The sequence below is a fragment of the Amborella trichopoda genome, chromosome 6, assembly GCF_054954075.1.
Source record: "Amborella trichopoda isolate Santa Cruz 75 chromosome 6, AtrichopodaSantaCruz75HAP2 v2.0, whole genome shotgun sequence".
NCBI lineage: Eukaryota > Viridiplantae > Streptophyta > Magnoliopsida > Amborellales > Amborellaceae > Amborella > Amborella trichopoda.
Genome location: NC_142341.1, coordinates 42,342,620 through 42,356,634, shown reverse-complemented (window position 1 = coordinate 42,356,634; position 14,015 = coordinate 42,342,620). Strand labels below are relative to the sequence as shown.

General features: G+C 34.5%; 1 protein-coding gene across 3 annotated transcripts in view; it reads right to left on the bottom strand.

Moving 5' to 3' along the window:
- The window catches only part of LOC18429945 (NADH dehydrogenase [ubiquinone] 1 beta subcomplex subunit 2-like), a 91,581-nt gene extending 86,046 nt beyond the window's left edge, over window positions 1–5,535 (bottom strand). For 2 of the 3 annotated variants that reach the window (XM_088870929.1, XM_088870928.1), the window contains exon 1: window positions 5,414–5,535. In XM_088870929.1, the coding sequence (XP_088727055.1) occupies window positions 5,414–5,520 (107 nt within the window). In that variant the 5' untranslated portion in view covers window positions 5,521–5,535. Of the gene's footprint in view, window positions 1–5,181; window positions 5,234–5,413 lie in introns of all 3 variants that reach the window. The other variant, XM_088870930.1, reaches the window with a different exon arrangement.
- Between the last annotated feature and the right edge of the window lie 8,480 nt (window positions 5,536–14,015).

Here is a 14,015-nt window from a genome sequence, read left to right as displayed (position 1 = left end):
CAACAGAGAGAATAACTGAAAGAAGAGCAAATTACACTGGAAGATAGCTACAATTATTGAAATAGAGCGTTCCAATAGAACACGAAACAGTGATCCAACAAATAGCTATGATGACTTGACGAAGCCAGTATTGAATTTACTTGTTTTCCTAGCTTCAGAATTATGGCTCAACAATAAGACAGCTATAATCCATGACTGAAGCCCCCAATTTCATGAATTAAGGGCCATAGAAAAAAAAAGTTCCATGAAGATGAATGAACTTTTACATTTCTCAAAGGTCTGATCCAAGCATGGGTGTAACAATATGTTAGATGCAATAATGGTAAGGGCTGAACCCAAATAAATGTGTTATCTATGGTAATTTTGTCAATACCAAAGTTGCATAATCACTTTAATTGTTATTCAATTGGGTGAAGCCATGAAGATTGGGGAGCTAGATGATTGTATTTATTGTCTTTTTTACCAATAACTAAATTTTATGGGCAAAATTATTATAATACAAAATTTAAAGAAGCTTTTTCCAAAGAATAATCACTTAAACAGACTTTGATCTATCAAGTCCCTTAGAGCCATCTCCAAGCGACCCTGGTTTGCTACGTTGCTCACTGAGGGTTTGATCACTACTGAAAAGATTCCTAGGCTAGCTTAGCTAGCTCCGATTTGGTCTGCGCTTTGAAGCGGGGGAGGGTCAATCAGAGGAGAAGCTCAATCACAGGGGAAGTAAAGTTCGAGACAAAGGTAAGTCATACCACTGATTAAGAAATTTCTTTCCAGCCAAGAAATAGGTTCAGGTCAGTCCGCGATACAACAGAATGATCTCTCTTTATCATAATAGAGAGAAGACTAACTCTTTATCAAGCCAAAAGAATTGGCCAACTCATAGGTCTCATAAAATAAAGAGGCTAATAGTGGTTGTAAACCTCATTTATCTCACTAACAAGTCCAAAACAACATGGGTCCCTCCTCTCCCTAACAGGCCCAACTAGAGAAATAAATAAACTCTAATCCATGTGAGGGGCATGCACAACCCACTTCTAAGTCCTCGCAACAACCTAACAACAGCAAGAAAGACTTAAGCATTGCTTGTACACTGTTTTAGAAACATCCACCAACTCCAGCCAAGCCAATCCCACAAAATGAGCTTGCATCAAAATTAAATTGATGAAATTGAAGGGGGGTGTCATTCAATGGACCCAAGGTCTATGAATAATGTCCTCTAGAGTGGCCATAGAACTCCAACCAAAAAGTAAGCCCACTATCGTAAAGCCTTAAACTCCTTCCTCACAAACACCCATATGATAATGGTCCTCCTTTTGCACTATGTGCGAGTAAAGTAACTAGGGACAAAGATGTATACCCCCTCTCTATGATTCATCATTATCATCATCAAAAGCCTTGTCCCAACTATTTGGGATTGGCTACACGAATCCCAGTCCACCATTCTGCTCTAACAAAGGTCATACCTTCAGTGAGGGTATAAGTTCTCACTACTTCCAACAATGTCCTTTTCGGCCTACCACTTGCCTTTTTTTAACCTTCCACTTAAACTAACTCGCACCTCCTAATAGGTGTTGTACTAAGCCCACGCTGCACCTTCCATTCAGGATTCATGTGAAGTTTTGGCAAAGTTTTACGTTTGCTGCCTACCTAACAGCACCCACCTCTTTTACCTGAGCTTAGGATGGGTTAAGGGAAAGTTTAAGGTCCTCACCCTTCTTAGACCACCCCCTCTCTATAATTGTAATCTCAAATAAACCTTCGAGTCCATGGAAAGCCCATGACCCCCTCCACTTTAAAAGAAATGATGTTAACCCTCACCTTACCTTTTTCATCGTCCAAATCACAATATTTACCCTGTTTCCTTTTCTCAATAACCCTATCATATAAATGGAATATGGGATGCCTCGTTTAACCTATTTGTGAGGTCCACGAGATGGTAGTGACAAATTGGGGTTCAAGGGAGGTTGAGAGAAAGAGAGGAAGGGTTCACGGGTAAGGAAGAGAAAGAAAGAGGGGAAGCTTTTGTAGGGTTTGGATTACGAGGTCATTAAAATTAGAATGGATAATATTATAATCTAAACAATGAAAAAGGTGAGAAGCACAGTGGTGAAAGAAAGTTTTGGTTACATTTCGCTATCCACTTGTTTTGAAAATCATAAGTCGCATTCTCAAAATACCACAAAAATAAGAAGAGTGTGCTTCATTCATAAAACAAGGAATAAAGGTACTCCATCAAAAAAAAAAATGAAAAAGGTGCAGAGGGGGTTAAACGCCCGTTTCTTCTAATTTAGAAGGCCATGGGTATTCCATGGACTTGAGGGTTTATTTGGATTACAAGGTTGATGTCTTTTTCCCAAGAAACTAATCAAAGGAAAACGTTAATAAGCGTTGGGAAGAAAAGAAAATCATGAGCCACCTCGCTATGACTACTTCAAATGACTAGAGCATGGCATCTTGCCGACTAAAAACCCCAAATTCAGAGGTGCTAAATCAACCACTTGGACATGTGTTTAAAAAACAAGGGAAAATTATAGGAACCCCCCTTGACCATAACTTCTTGGCATGCTCCCCCAAGTACTTTTTAAACCACACCATTAACCTCAATACTATTTATTTTTGCATCCACCCCCCAAGTAAAGAAAGAAGTTTTATTAGGACTAAAATACCCCCCATATATAAACTTTGAAATTTGAGATAGTTTCGTTCTCTAAATATTTAAAATTTCATATAGTTTTTCTCTAAAAATTTTGACATAGTTTATCTCACTTAAAGTTTTCAGATAGTTTCTATCTAAAAAAATTGAGATAATTTCTCTCTCTAAAACTTGAAATTCGATATAGTTTCCCTATCTAAAAATTTTGACATAGTTTCCCTCTAAAAAATTTGTTTTTCTCTCTAAAAAACTGAAATTTGATATAGTTTCTCTCTCTAAAAGTTTTGAGATAGTTTCTTTCTCTAAAAAATTAAAATTTGAGACAGTTTCTCACTCTAAAAATTTTGAGAGTTTCTCTCTTAAATTTCAAATTTCTAGTTATTCAAGAGAGAAACTATCTCAAATACATGGATGGTATTTTCGTCCTAAAAATACTACTTTCTTACCTATAGGGGTGGATGCAAAAATAAATGATATTGAGGTTAGTGGTGTGATTTGAAAAATACCGGAGTTGGGCATGGCTATAAAGTGTACTCCAAAGGGTATCTATAATTTTCCCTTAAAAAAAATATTAACATTTCATTTCTTATAGTATTTGATTCTCTCGGCAAATAGTACTCATTTTTTAAAGCCACACCCTAGCGAAGTAAGTGGTCCACAATGAGCAGCATGTCCAAGTAGCATAACCATCCAAAAGCCTCAACATTTTTGGAGCGCATGAACCAGCCACACTAATTGAGCAAAGAACAACATAATTGCTTCTGTTAATAAAGTGGGTAGAATGATTTTTCCATAGAGAAATTTAGCTTCAGATCGAAAGAAAGATGTAGCAGTATTGCATGGTCTATAGTTTGGGCCATATTACATTTAGGCCCTACATTTTTAAGTTTTTTTTATTCTCATTAGAGCCTTGCTTCAAAAATCTAACTTTTGAACCATCCAAAATATAAAAAAATGATGTATTTGAGCAATTCGAAAATCCAACTTTCAAACATCCTAAAACACAGCAAAAAAAAGGTGTTGGGTGGTTCCAAAGTCCAGCTTTTGGACCACCCAAATACATCAATTTTTTTTTTTTTTTTTTTGTACTGTTTAAAAGTTGAACTTTTGAACCTCCCAAATGCACTATTTTTTTTTATTTTAGGTGGTTCGAAAGTTAGACCTTTGATCCAAGGGTAAAATGGGAATAAAGAAATAAAAAAGTAGGACATCAACATAATTTAGCCCAAAATATGGACCATAAGGTACCGCCGCATCTTAACTCCGATTGTACATAAATTACTCTTTGCCATAAATGAACATCCAACATCTTTGGCCAATACCATCTACCCGATCTTACTAATAGGTAAAACCCTCAGCAAACACAAGGACTAAAGATTTTCGACCATTAGTTTTCTAAGAGATCTGCATAAGTATGGATTCCAAAGTATGTTGTCAGTCTGCCTCCCACTCTTTACAAACAATTGGAAACTCAAGCCTCAAGACCACAAGGGACAATCAGAGTGAGCTCTTCGTGCATTAGACAACATGCCAAATATCATCTCTATAATCATCCCTTGCATGAAGTCTAGTGTTCTCCAAACCTCCTTGGCCAACTTTCCAGCACATCTACCTGACCTCAAACTTTGGTGAATCCATTGCTCCCAATCCAATCATATCACTTCCATACAGTTTCAGTTCCACAGGACAACCAACGTGACTACCCACATTAAAAGTCAACATGAAATAGTCCAAACTCCCATTCGCTTGGGCTATTGTACCAGTAAAACTTATTTTCCTTCATGAGTAATGCTGCAAAGGAAACTGTCAATGAAATTGAACTTTGCCACCCGATTGCACACATCTAGGGCATCAATATAAAGTGACCAGTAGGTTGACCAAGGTTGACCTCTATTCCTTGTTTTATGAAGAACATGCTTCTTATTGTTGTGGTATTTTGAGAATGGGGCTTATGATTTTCAAAACAAGGGGATAGCAAAATGTAACCAAACCTTCTTTCACCACTGTACTTCTCAATCATTTGCCTCATTCCGTCTCACATAACCCATTCACTGGATAGCTGAAGATTTAAAAACGTGCCATCCAAGTTTTTATTTAAAATGCTAATATCCTCACCATTGTTACATATCCTCGTTGCTTCTACAAATAGTGGTCTCAAATACATCATACTTACTTGCTCATTTCAGCCCAAAAAAGACCTTCAGCCTTCTGTCGCCACACATGCTTCAGTTAAGTTATTTCATATCGTTTCCAAAGTAACGATTTAAGAATCGAGATAATTAAAATCCTAATTAACGGTTCCAAGACTGTTTCATCCTGTCCTGGGTAAGATAGTTAAGATCTACCAGTAGTTTTTAGCGGGTTCAATTTATGATAATCAAAAGTCTCTTTCAGAAGATAAAAACAAACCCAAAAGTACACAACCAAATGACTTAATCAAAGGAAATCATAAAGTGCTAACAATTCCCTAAATGGTTGTGAAATAGGCCTAAAAATGTGCTTAACATTTACTGTTTCTGGCACAATACCTTATTCCTGAGAAAGATGTTTGCATGATCCAAATGCCCAGAAGAAGTGCTCCTTTAAATCCAAGAACGAGAGAGAGAGAAAGAAGTAGCATCCAATTCATATACAATATAGAGAAGTGGTATCGAAGTGAAATGATCAAAGCCCTCTTTTAAAATAAGAAAAAAATTTAGAACCGGATTTAGCACAGAGAGAGAGAGAGAGAGAGAGAGAGAGAGAGAGAGAGAGGCGTACCACATGATGAAACACATTCCTTTGCCAGTGAGGACATGCCATCGCTTAGGGCGATGGAGAGTGAAGCTTTTGTATGTAGTGCTGTGCTTTTCTCCACCTCCTCTCATCTCCGTCTTCACTTCTGATCGCTTAGGGTGATGGAGAGTGAAGCTTTTGTATGTAGTGCTGTGCTTTTCACCACCTCCTCTCATCTCCGTCTTCACTTCTGACCAGTGTACTTACTTTACCCCTCAAAAGATAAGGAAAATTGTTTCATTCGGGGCTGGACCGCATTTCTACCGTATGCGGTCCAGAGGTACTAACCATCCATCTGGATGCAAATAGGTGGTCTATCGAAAAACAATGGTAATTAACAGTTCGAATATTTTTTTTTAAAAAAGTTTCTTTTCGTATTCATGATCTTCATGTTAAAGATTACATATTCTTTAAAAATGATGATGAAATTATATTTTAAAATATAATTTATTGCCAAGTCCGCATTTATGTAATATGCGGGCTTGCCACATAAAAACTGTGTCCCAAAGAAAAAGGCCACGATATCTATGAGTTCAGGTAGAAATGAGTCAACTCTTAAAAATCTATTTTTGAGATGGATTTTCGGATCTAATTTTTAAGGATATGTAATCTCTAACATGAAGATCATCAATATAAATAAATAAAATAAAAATAATGATTTTATAAAAAAAAAATTAAACCGTTATTCTCAATTATTTTTAGATGGACCACCTATTTGCATTCATCTCTAAGATGGATGTTGTATACCTTAGGACCATATATTGTAAAAATGCAGTCTAGCCCACATGAAACAATTTGCCACACAAAAATGTACATGATATATAGTCTTGGCATTGCCTTTAAAAAGACCATTTACTTTTTGCACAATGAGATCACAATCATTTTTGTCTCCTAGATTTCAAGAAGGGTGGTCGTAAAAATGTTATTAATCTTCAAAAAAAAGAAAGAATGCCATTGATTGCACACAAATTTCTGAAAAAAAAAATATTCTGACTTATCCCAAGTTACTTATATTTACAAAAATAACTGATTTTTTTTTTTTTTTTTGTAAACAATCCCTATAGTCATCATTTTGGTTAAAAACAAAAGAAGTCAAGGTTCTATGAGTCTTAGAGCTCACATGTAGATATGATGCCTCTCTTTTTTATCTATTTTTTAGATGAAATTTAGATCTAATGTTTTGCATATACATAGTCTCTGACATAGAGCTCATTAATATGTAAAATATTAAAATTAAAAGCTAAAAAGATAGTTTTTTGGAGAATATTTTTGAGCCATTAGATTTTAGGTTTTCATGACGGACCACAATTTCACATCCATCCCAAAGATGAATGTTTGATGCCTCGGGGACGGAAATATACAAGTCCATCTCTCGACTCATAGACTACTTTTTGAAAGAAAAAAATACATAGTGGTCTTTTTATTTTTTATTTTCCCACTTGTACAATACTCCCGCGGGAGCAAAACACCCCCTTGAAAAACTATAATAATTTATACCAAATTATTGTTGAATTGTTTATTTCCTCGTGAGTCCCTAGAGTACTTTAGTTTCGTTGTATGTATGACAAAAATACCCTCATTTAGTGTATGATCAAAAAAAATTAGAAAATGAAATAATTCATATAAAGTTGCAACCTTGTACTATAGAAATAAAGTGCACTTCAAAAATACTGCATAAGAAAGTGTTTCAATGTTGGAAAACCTTCCAATTAATCATCTCAACCTCGAGAAGTATAGATATGAAGAGAGAAAAAAAAAAATTTCCAAGTCTAAAAGATCGCACATCTTATAATAAGTTATCCAGACTGTCGTTTTTCAAGATTTTCAAATATTTATTGATCTATTTGATCACTAGCATGTCCCAAAATTTAAATTTTTATAACTAGGGATGAAAACGGATTTTTCAAACCATCATTTAAGGTTTTTGACGCAAAACTAGACCTCTAAGCAAATTTAGAGGTGCGCCTGACTTCAAGGCAACCTTATACAAATCTCACCCATTAGAAAAACACCTTTACAAAACTAATAGACATATCTGGTCTTTCACTCCTCTAAAAGTTAAAACATCTCTGTTTTTGGGAAAGGAGCTGAGGTCGTAGTGGCATCACACCGTATCTTTCAATTGCACATTGTGGTTTTCATTCCCATTGATAACTTCTAAAACTACTAACTAATTAAAAAATAGGCAGGGGTATGTCATCCCCATTGAAGGGTACGATTTGTATAGAGCCTAGACTCTAAACAATCAAATTATAGCCTACCTTCAAATAGTGTCAAGAAATATAGTTTCAATATTGGAAATCTTTGTGATAGTCTTAAAATATATTTTTATATTTATTTATAAAGTTTAAAGCATAAAAAATAGTGTATATCGACATATCGATGAAAACTTGAAAATCTTAAAAATTGTCGGTCCAAAAATGCGTTACAAAATACGCTATTTCCAAAACTTGCAATCCATTTTTTTCTCATGTTCATGCATCTTGATGTCGAGATGATCAATCTGAAGATATTTGGGCATCAAAACAACCTCTTCTAGTGAAATTTTTAAAGTAGGCTCAAATTTGATTGTTCCAAAAAAAAAAAAAGGTCCCTTCCCTTGATTTGGAAGCTACATTCCCCGGTCAATTGTCCTGGGGACTAACCCAACTTCGTAAATATTCTACATTTTCTCTTTTTACGAAAGGTAGAAGGAAAGCAATTCATCTACGGTGATCAAAATGCATGAAGATTAGCTACAATATCATTTGATGAAAAAAATGACTAAGGCTATATTTGACAAAATCAAAATTTCCATTTTTAGATAATTAAAAATTCGAATGAAACGGCAGTTGGCTTTCCATGATTTTTGAATTATTTATTTTCTTGATATGTGATTTTAAGTGTATGTTTGCCCATCAATCCATGTTCTAGAATTTTTATGGAACTGATATTTTTTATTGTTTGGCCCTCAGAAATTGAATTTATATGAAACTGAATTTACATAGGGCATTTGATCGATCTCCAAGCCATGGCCAAGTACCAAGCATGAGCACCAACATATAAAATATATGGGATCCCATTTTATCAGCAGTTTGATTCAAATTGAATGGCTACGATTGTTTATACCCAATGTAACGTAAAATATTATTTTAAATTTTTTTTTTCTACAAAGTATGTTTGGATAAAATTTTGGATGTCTCATCATAAAATTAGGGCGAACCTGAAAAAAATAAAAAATAAATATTTTACATAAAAATAAATGACCAAAATGACTCTAAAATTTTCAGGGGCATTCTGCTAATTGTTCATCACCAAAATATTTTATTATTATTTTTATCATGTGCATGCCTATCAGATCTATGCATGTCCCAAATTTTGCTTTAAAAAGATTTATATAATAAAAATTAAAAATAAAAAACCTCGTGCCATCCGATCAATATCTTACGGTTGAAAGCTAATTTGTGACATTATGACTTAAGCCATCTTAGCCATCTACTTAAATCTGATGGCTGTGACTAGGGGTCACATATATTATATATGTGAGTGGAGTGACATGGAAAGCCTTCCCTTTTAGTAAACACTTCATGAGCATATTTAATTTAAGATTTGAAGAGAGAAAGAGAGGTGTAAAGAGGGCTAAAGACATCTTCTCAATTTCTCCATTGCACTGCTCTAGTGCAGTTGTCATAAGTTTTGAACCCTGAACAAGTCTTCCTTCCCCCTTAATAACTAGCTACAATGGGCTTCTCTCCCCATAAATTACCATGTGATTCTCGCTGAATGAAGCCAAACCCCCATCCAAAATTAACCCTAACATCCATTTCTCGATATTCTCCTAATTCGCAAGAGCTCTAGATCTTTCTTTTCCCCCAATCTCCTAATCTGGTACGAATGATATACACAGTTTGAAATGGTTGAAACCATAGTTACCGGGAGCGGGAGCGGGAGCGGTTTAGGTTCCGAAAGCGGGAGCGGTTTCGGTTCCGAGAGCGGGAGCATGGGATCGATGGCTGCCCAAAGCTCTGGGAGCGAGATCCGGTAAGGGTAGAAGCCACAGACTGAGATCTCGTTTGAACGGGGAGCGAGATCCCGATACATTGGGATCGAGATCCCTATTTAAATGGAATGTGTTCCATGTATTTACGGAATGAGATCCCTTTTGAATAGGGAGTGAGATCCCGTTTGAATAAGGAGCGAGATTTTGAGGCATTGGGATCGAGATCCCTATTTTACAGGAACGTGTTACATGTAAAATGGGATCGCGCTCCCATGTCTATTAGGATTGCACTCCCGTCAACAACAAGAACGAGATCCCATTTAATGCTGAGTCTCCCTCCCATCTAAACAATACCACGATGCTATTTGGATAGGATCGAGCTCCATTCATTGTAGGACAAAACTCCACTTGTATGAAGAATCCAATTCCATTACACATGGCTTCATGCACTAACAAAGCACGACAGCCCGTTCCCATACGAATGCAATCTCAATTTGGTTAAATTTAGACACAAAGGTTGTAAACATATATTGTTACTGTTATGTTTAAATTCGGGAAGTACATCACCATTATTTTTTGGTAGAAATAAATATATGAAAATTTTATTAAAAATATAAATTTTTTACATTTAAATGTTAATTTTATTTAAGAAGTTTAGTTTAGAAAGTTATAAAATGGTAAAATAAAATTATTCAAAATTTTTAAAAAAATTATTGTCATAGAAGTAAAGGTAATATATATATATATATATATATATATATATATATATATATATATATATATATATATATATATATATATATATATATATATATATATATGTGTGTGTGTGTGTGTGTGTGTGTGTGTGTGTGTGTGTGTATGTGTGGAAAAGTCTTCCCAACTCTTATAGGCGAAAATGAACAGTGATTTCACCTACCCTCATCACCGTCCAAAGTTCATCACATGGTCATGATTGTCTGGTAGTGTTTTATTTTTCAATTTTTTTTTTTGACAAATCGAAATAATCTGAAATTTTGTTTGTCTATACATCTTAGTGAGGCACACCTAATAAAAATATAAAAAATAATTCAAAAAAACAATTTGACCAAAATACCCCTAAAACTTTTCGGGGGTATTTTGATCAATTTATTTCATGTAAAATAATTTTTTGATATTTTTCGTAGATTCCACTATTTTTTATAAACACACACTCCAAATTTTAAGTAATTTCAATTTGTAAGAAAAAAAAAAAAGAAAACACTACCGGATAATCGTGACCGTGCGACGAACTTTGGACGGTGATGAGGGTAGGTGAAATCACTGTTCATTTTTGCCTATAGGCATTACATAGCATCATTGTTCAATTTATTTTAGGTAAAATATTTTTTTTATATTTTTCGAAGATTCACTTATTTTTTATGAACACACACGTAAAATTTCAAGTGATTTAGATTTGTAGAAAATAAAATAAAATTCAAGCACTGCAGGACATCCGTGATCGTCAGATCGGCTCATATTCAATTTGGGCTGTTGGGCTCATATGTTCAAATGAGCTAGTGGGTTAACCCCAGCTTTTTCCTATATATATATATAAATCCAAATTTGGGAACTCATTTGAGAATTATATAGTATTTTATAAAATCAAGGATATAGGAAAAGGTTTATATCAGGTTCCAATGATAAAATGTAGAACTATGGTACACCCCACAAATCCATTGGAAAAGGTTGTTTTAATGTTGAAAGAGTCTCTAATTGATCATCTCGATATCAAGATGTATGAGTGTATGAAAAAAAAAAAAAATTTCAGAGTGCCAGAAATTTTGCATCTTGTAACATATTAACTAGACCGTCCATTTTAGGAATTTTCATATGTTTATAGATCTACATGATTTTAACCATTTTTGGAGCTTAAAAGTATTTAATTAGATATGAAAATAGATTTTCAGTTAATCCTAAGAAGTTTTTACACAAAACTACATGACATGATAAAATTTGGTGGTGCGTCTTAATTACATTTATTAAGGCAAGGATATATGAAATTGGAAATAATAAATTTCAAGGTTGGTAAGTTAGGGGAGACCCTGATGGATCATAGGCGTGGGCACACTCGACAACTAAATGCACAATCTAATTTACATTGCCAGTAGTATCCTAGGGTAGACCTTGATGGATCACGGGCTGTCACACCCCAAGAATTTACAATACTATTATTCTTGAGATGTGACGGACAAAACATATATACATCTATTGATAGGACAAATTTACAGTGGCGAGGTCTTACAAGGTAAATAAAGAAAGCTAGCACAAGAACAGTATCTTCCAAGGTTGATCTTGACTAGCACTCAAAATGAATCCGTAGTTATCTTGAAAAAATGTTTACCATAGTTTGATGAGTTTGGCTACTCAGTAAGTGATCATCATAATCCTAAAAATAATCATGATTGAAAGATATCAATATTTTCCAAAATGAGATCTATTAACAGAAATGCATCAACAGTTTCACTTTCAATAAATGCATAATTAAGTAAAATCTGAGTAATTGAAATGTTTATAACACTTTTAACGGTAGTACATAATTCAAAGGATTTCACAAAATACCCTACTGGCGTCCCAAGTAGGTCACCTATATACCCCATCAGCGTCCTGATGGGTCCACTTAATCCCTATCGGCGTCCCAGATAGGTCAACTTAATCCCTGCAGGTCCACTTATACCTCATCGGCGAACCGGATGAGTCCACTTAATCCCTACCGGCGTCCCAGATAGGTCCACTTATACCTCACCGGCGAACCGGATGAGTCCACTTGCATACTTAAATTATTTCTAAATCTCTTTAAACATTTGAAAGCAGCAATATCATGTACTCAACATATCACTGAAACCATTAATATGAATTTCACTTAAACCATTAATAACAGTCACTCTCTATAACATTTCAAAAATAACCAATCAAATATTTTGAGCTCAAATTTAGAAAGGTAGCAGTTTGTAAAGGCATTCTAACATAATTGCCAATTTAATATGTATAGAAAAACTCTTATAAAAATTCAAGAATACGGAATTATCACAATTTATGGGATATCAATCCACAAATAAACATTTAACAACAATACTATAATCAATTACAAAAATGTCAACTTTTAAATAATAAGGCAGTCATTTGCACATGAATTTTTCAATGTCTAAATATTCAAAACAGTAGAAAGAAATATCACAATTTTACTAAAAGCAGAAATATCACATTTATTTCTAACAATAGACAAGAAAAATAAATAATTTTATTTTTCTAATTTACAGCATTCAAAATTTCTAACATTGATAAAATATCACAATTTTTATTAAAAAGATTATTTTTCAAGATAATGAGGTCACGTGCGCATAAAATTTATCGCGTCTAAAATTCATGATAATAAGCAAAAATAACTATTTCATTTTATTTTTAAAAATAATGGATTATTTTTCGAGACAATGAGGTCACTTACACATAAAACTGATAAAATAAAGATCCTAGACGAAAATATCACTATTTATTAGAAATAGACTATTTTTCAGGAAGACGATGTCACTTACCCACAAATATTTGAGAGGGAACTTCGATAAAATTCGGCTAGAGAGAGAGAGATCTCAAAATTTTCTAGGGTAGGAGTGCTCACCTCCCCTATTTAAATTCTTAGAACGTATTATTATAATATTTTATTACGCTCTACCTCATACCTGAGGTGTCGCGTTAAGCGTCTGCTTTTAACATACGAAAACCACGTCCGCTAAAGGACGTTGCCAGCTGCAAGCAGCAAGCAAAAGCAAGCAGGCAAGCAAAAGTTAAACCAAGTAAAACTTTTTGAAAATAGTGATGGTCCCCAATGACCATCATACTCAAACAGACCATCACCTATTTAAAAGCATCTTTTCTCTTCTTTTATTTTTTATTATTATTTTTTTTTTTTTTGTGAAATTTTAGGATTGTTACATTCTTCCCCCCTTAAAGAAATTTAGTCCTGTAAATTTGTGTACCTGATTACTGAAAAGATAGGGGTATTTTCTCTGATTTCGTCTTCTCGTTCCCAAGTCGACTCTTCTCTTGAATGGTACTGCCATAATACACGGACCAAAGGAATCTCCTTGTTACGTAACACTTGCACCCTTCTATCCAGTATCAAAATTGGCTGCTCAATGAAGGATAGGTCCTTCCTGATCGGTAAAGGTTCATATTTTAAGATATGGAACGGGTCGGACTGATATTTTCTAAGTGAAGATACATGAAAGACATTATGGACATTTGCCAATTCGGGTGGTAAGGCAAGTCTATAAGCGACACCTCCGATTCTTTCCAGGATTTCAAATGGTCCGATGTAACGTGGGCTAAATTTTCCTTTCTTGCCGAATCTCATAATACCCTTTATTAGTGAGATTTTTAGGAAAACTTGATCACCTTCCTCAAATTCAAGATCTCTCCTTCGGTTATCGGCATAACTCTTTTGCCGACACTGAGCTGTCCTGAGCCTTTCACGAATTAATGTTATTTTATCTGTGGTTATCTGGACAATTTTGGGCCCCAAAAGCTTTCTTTCACCAACCTCGTCCCAACATATGGGTGACCTGCATTTCCTTCCATACAGGGCTTCATATG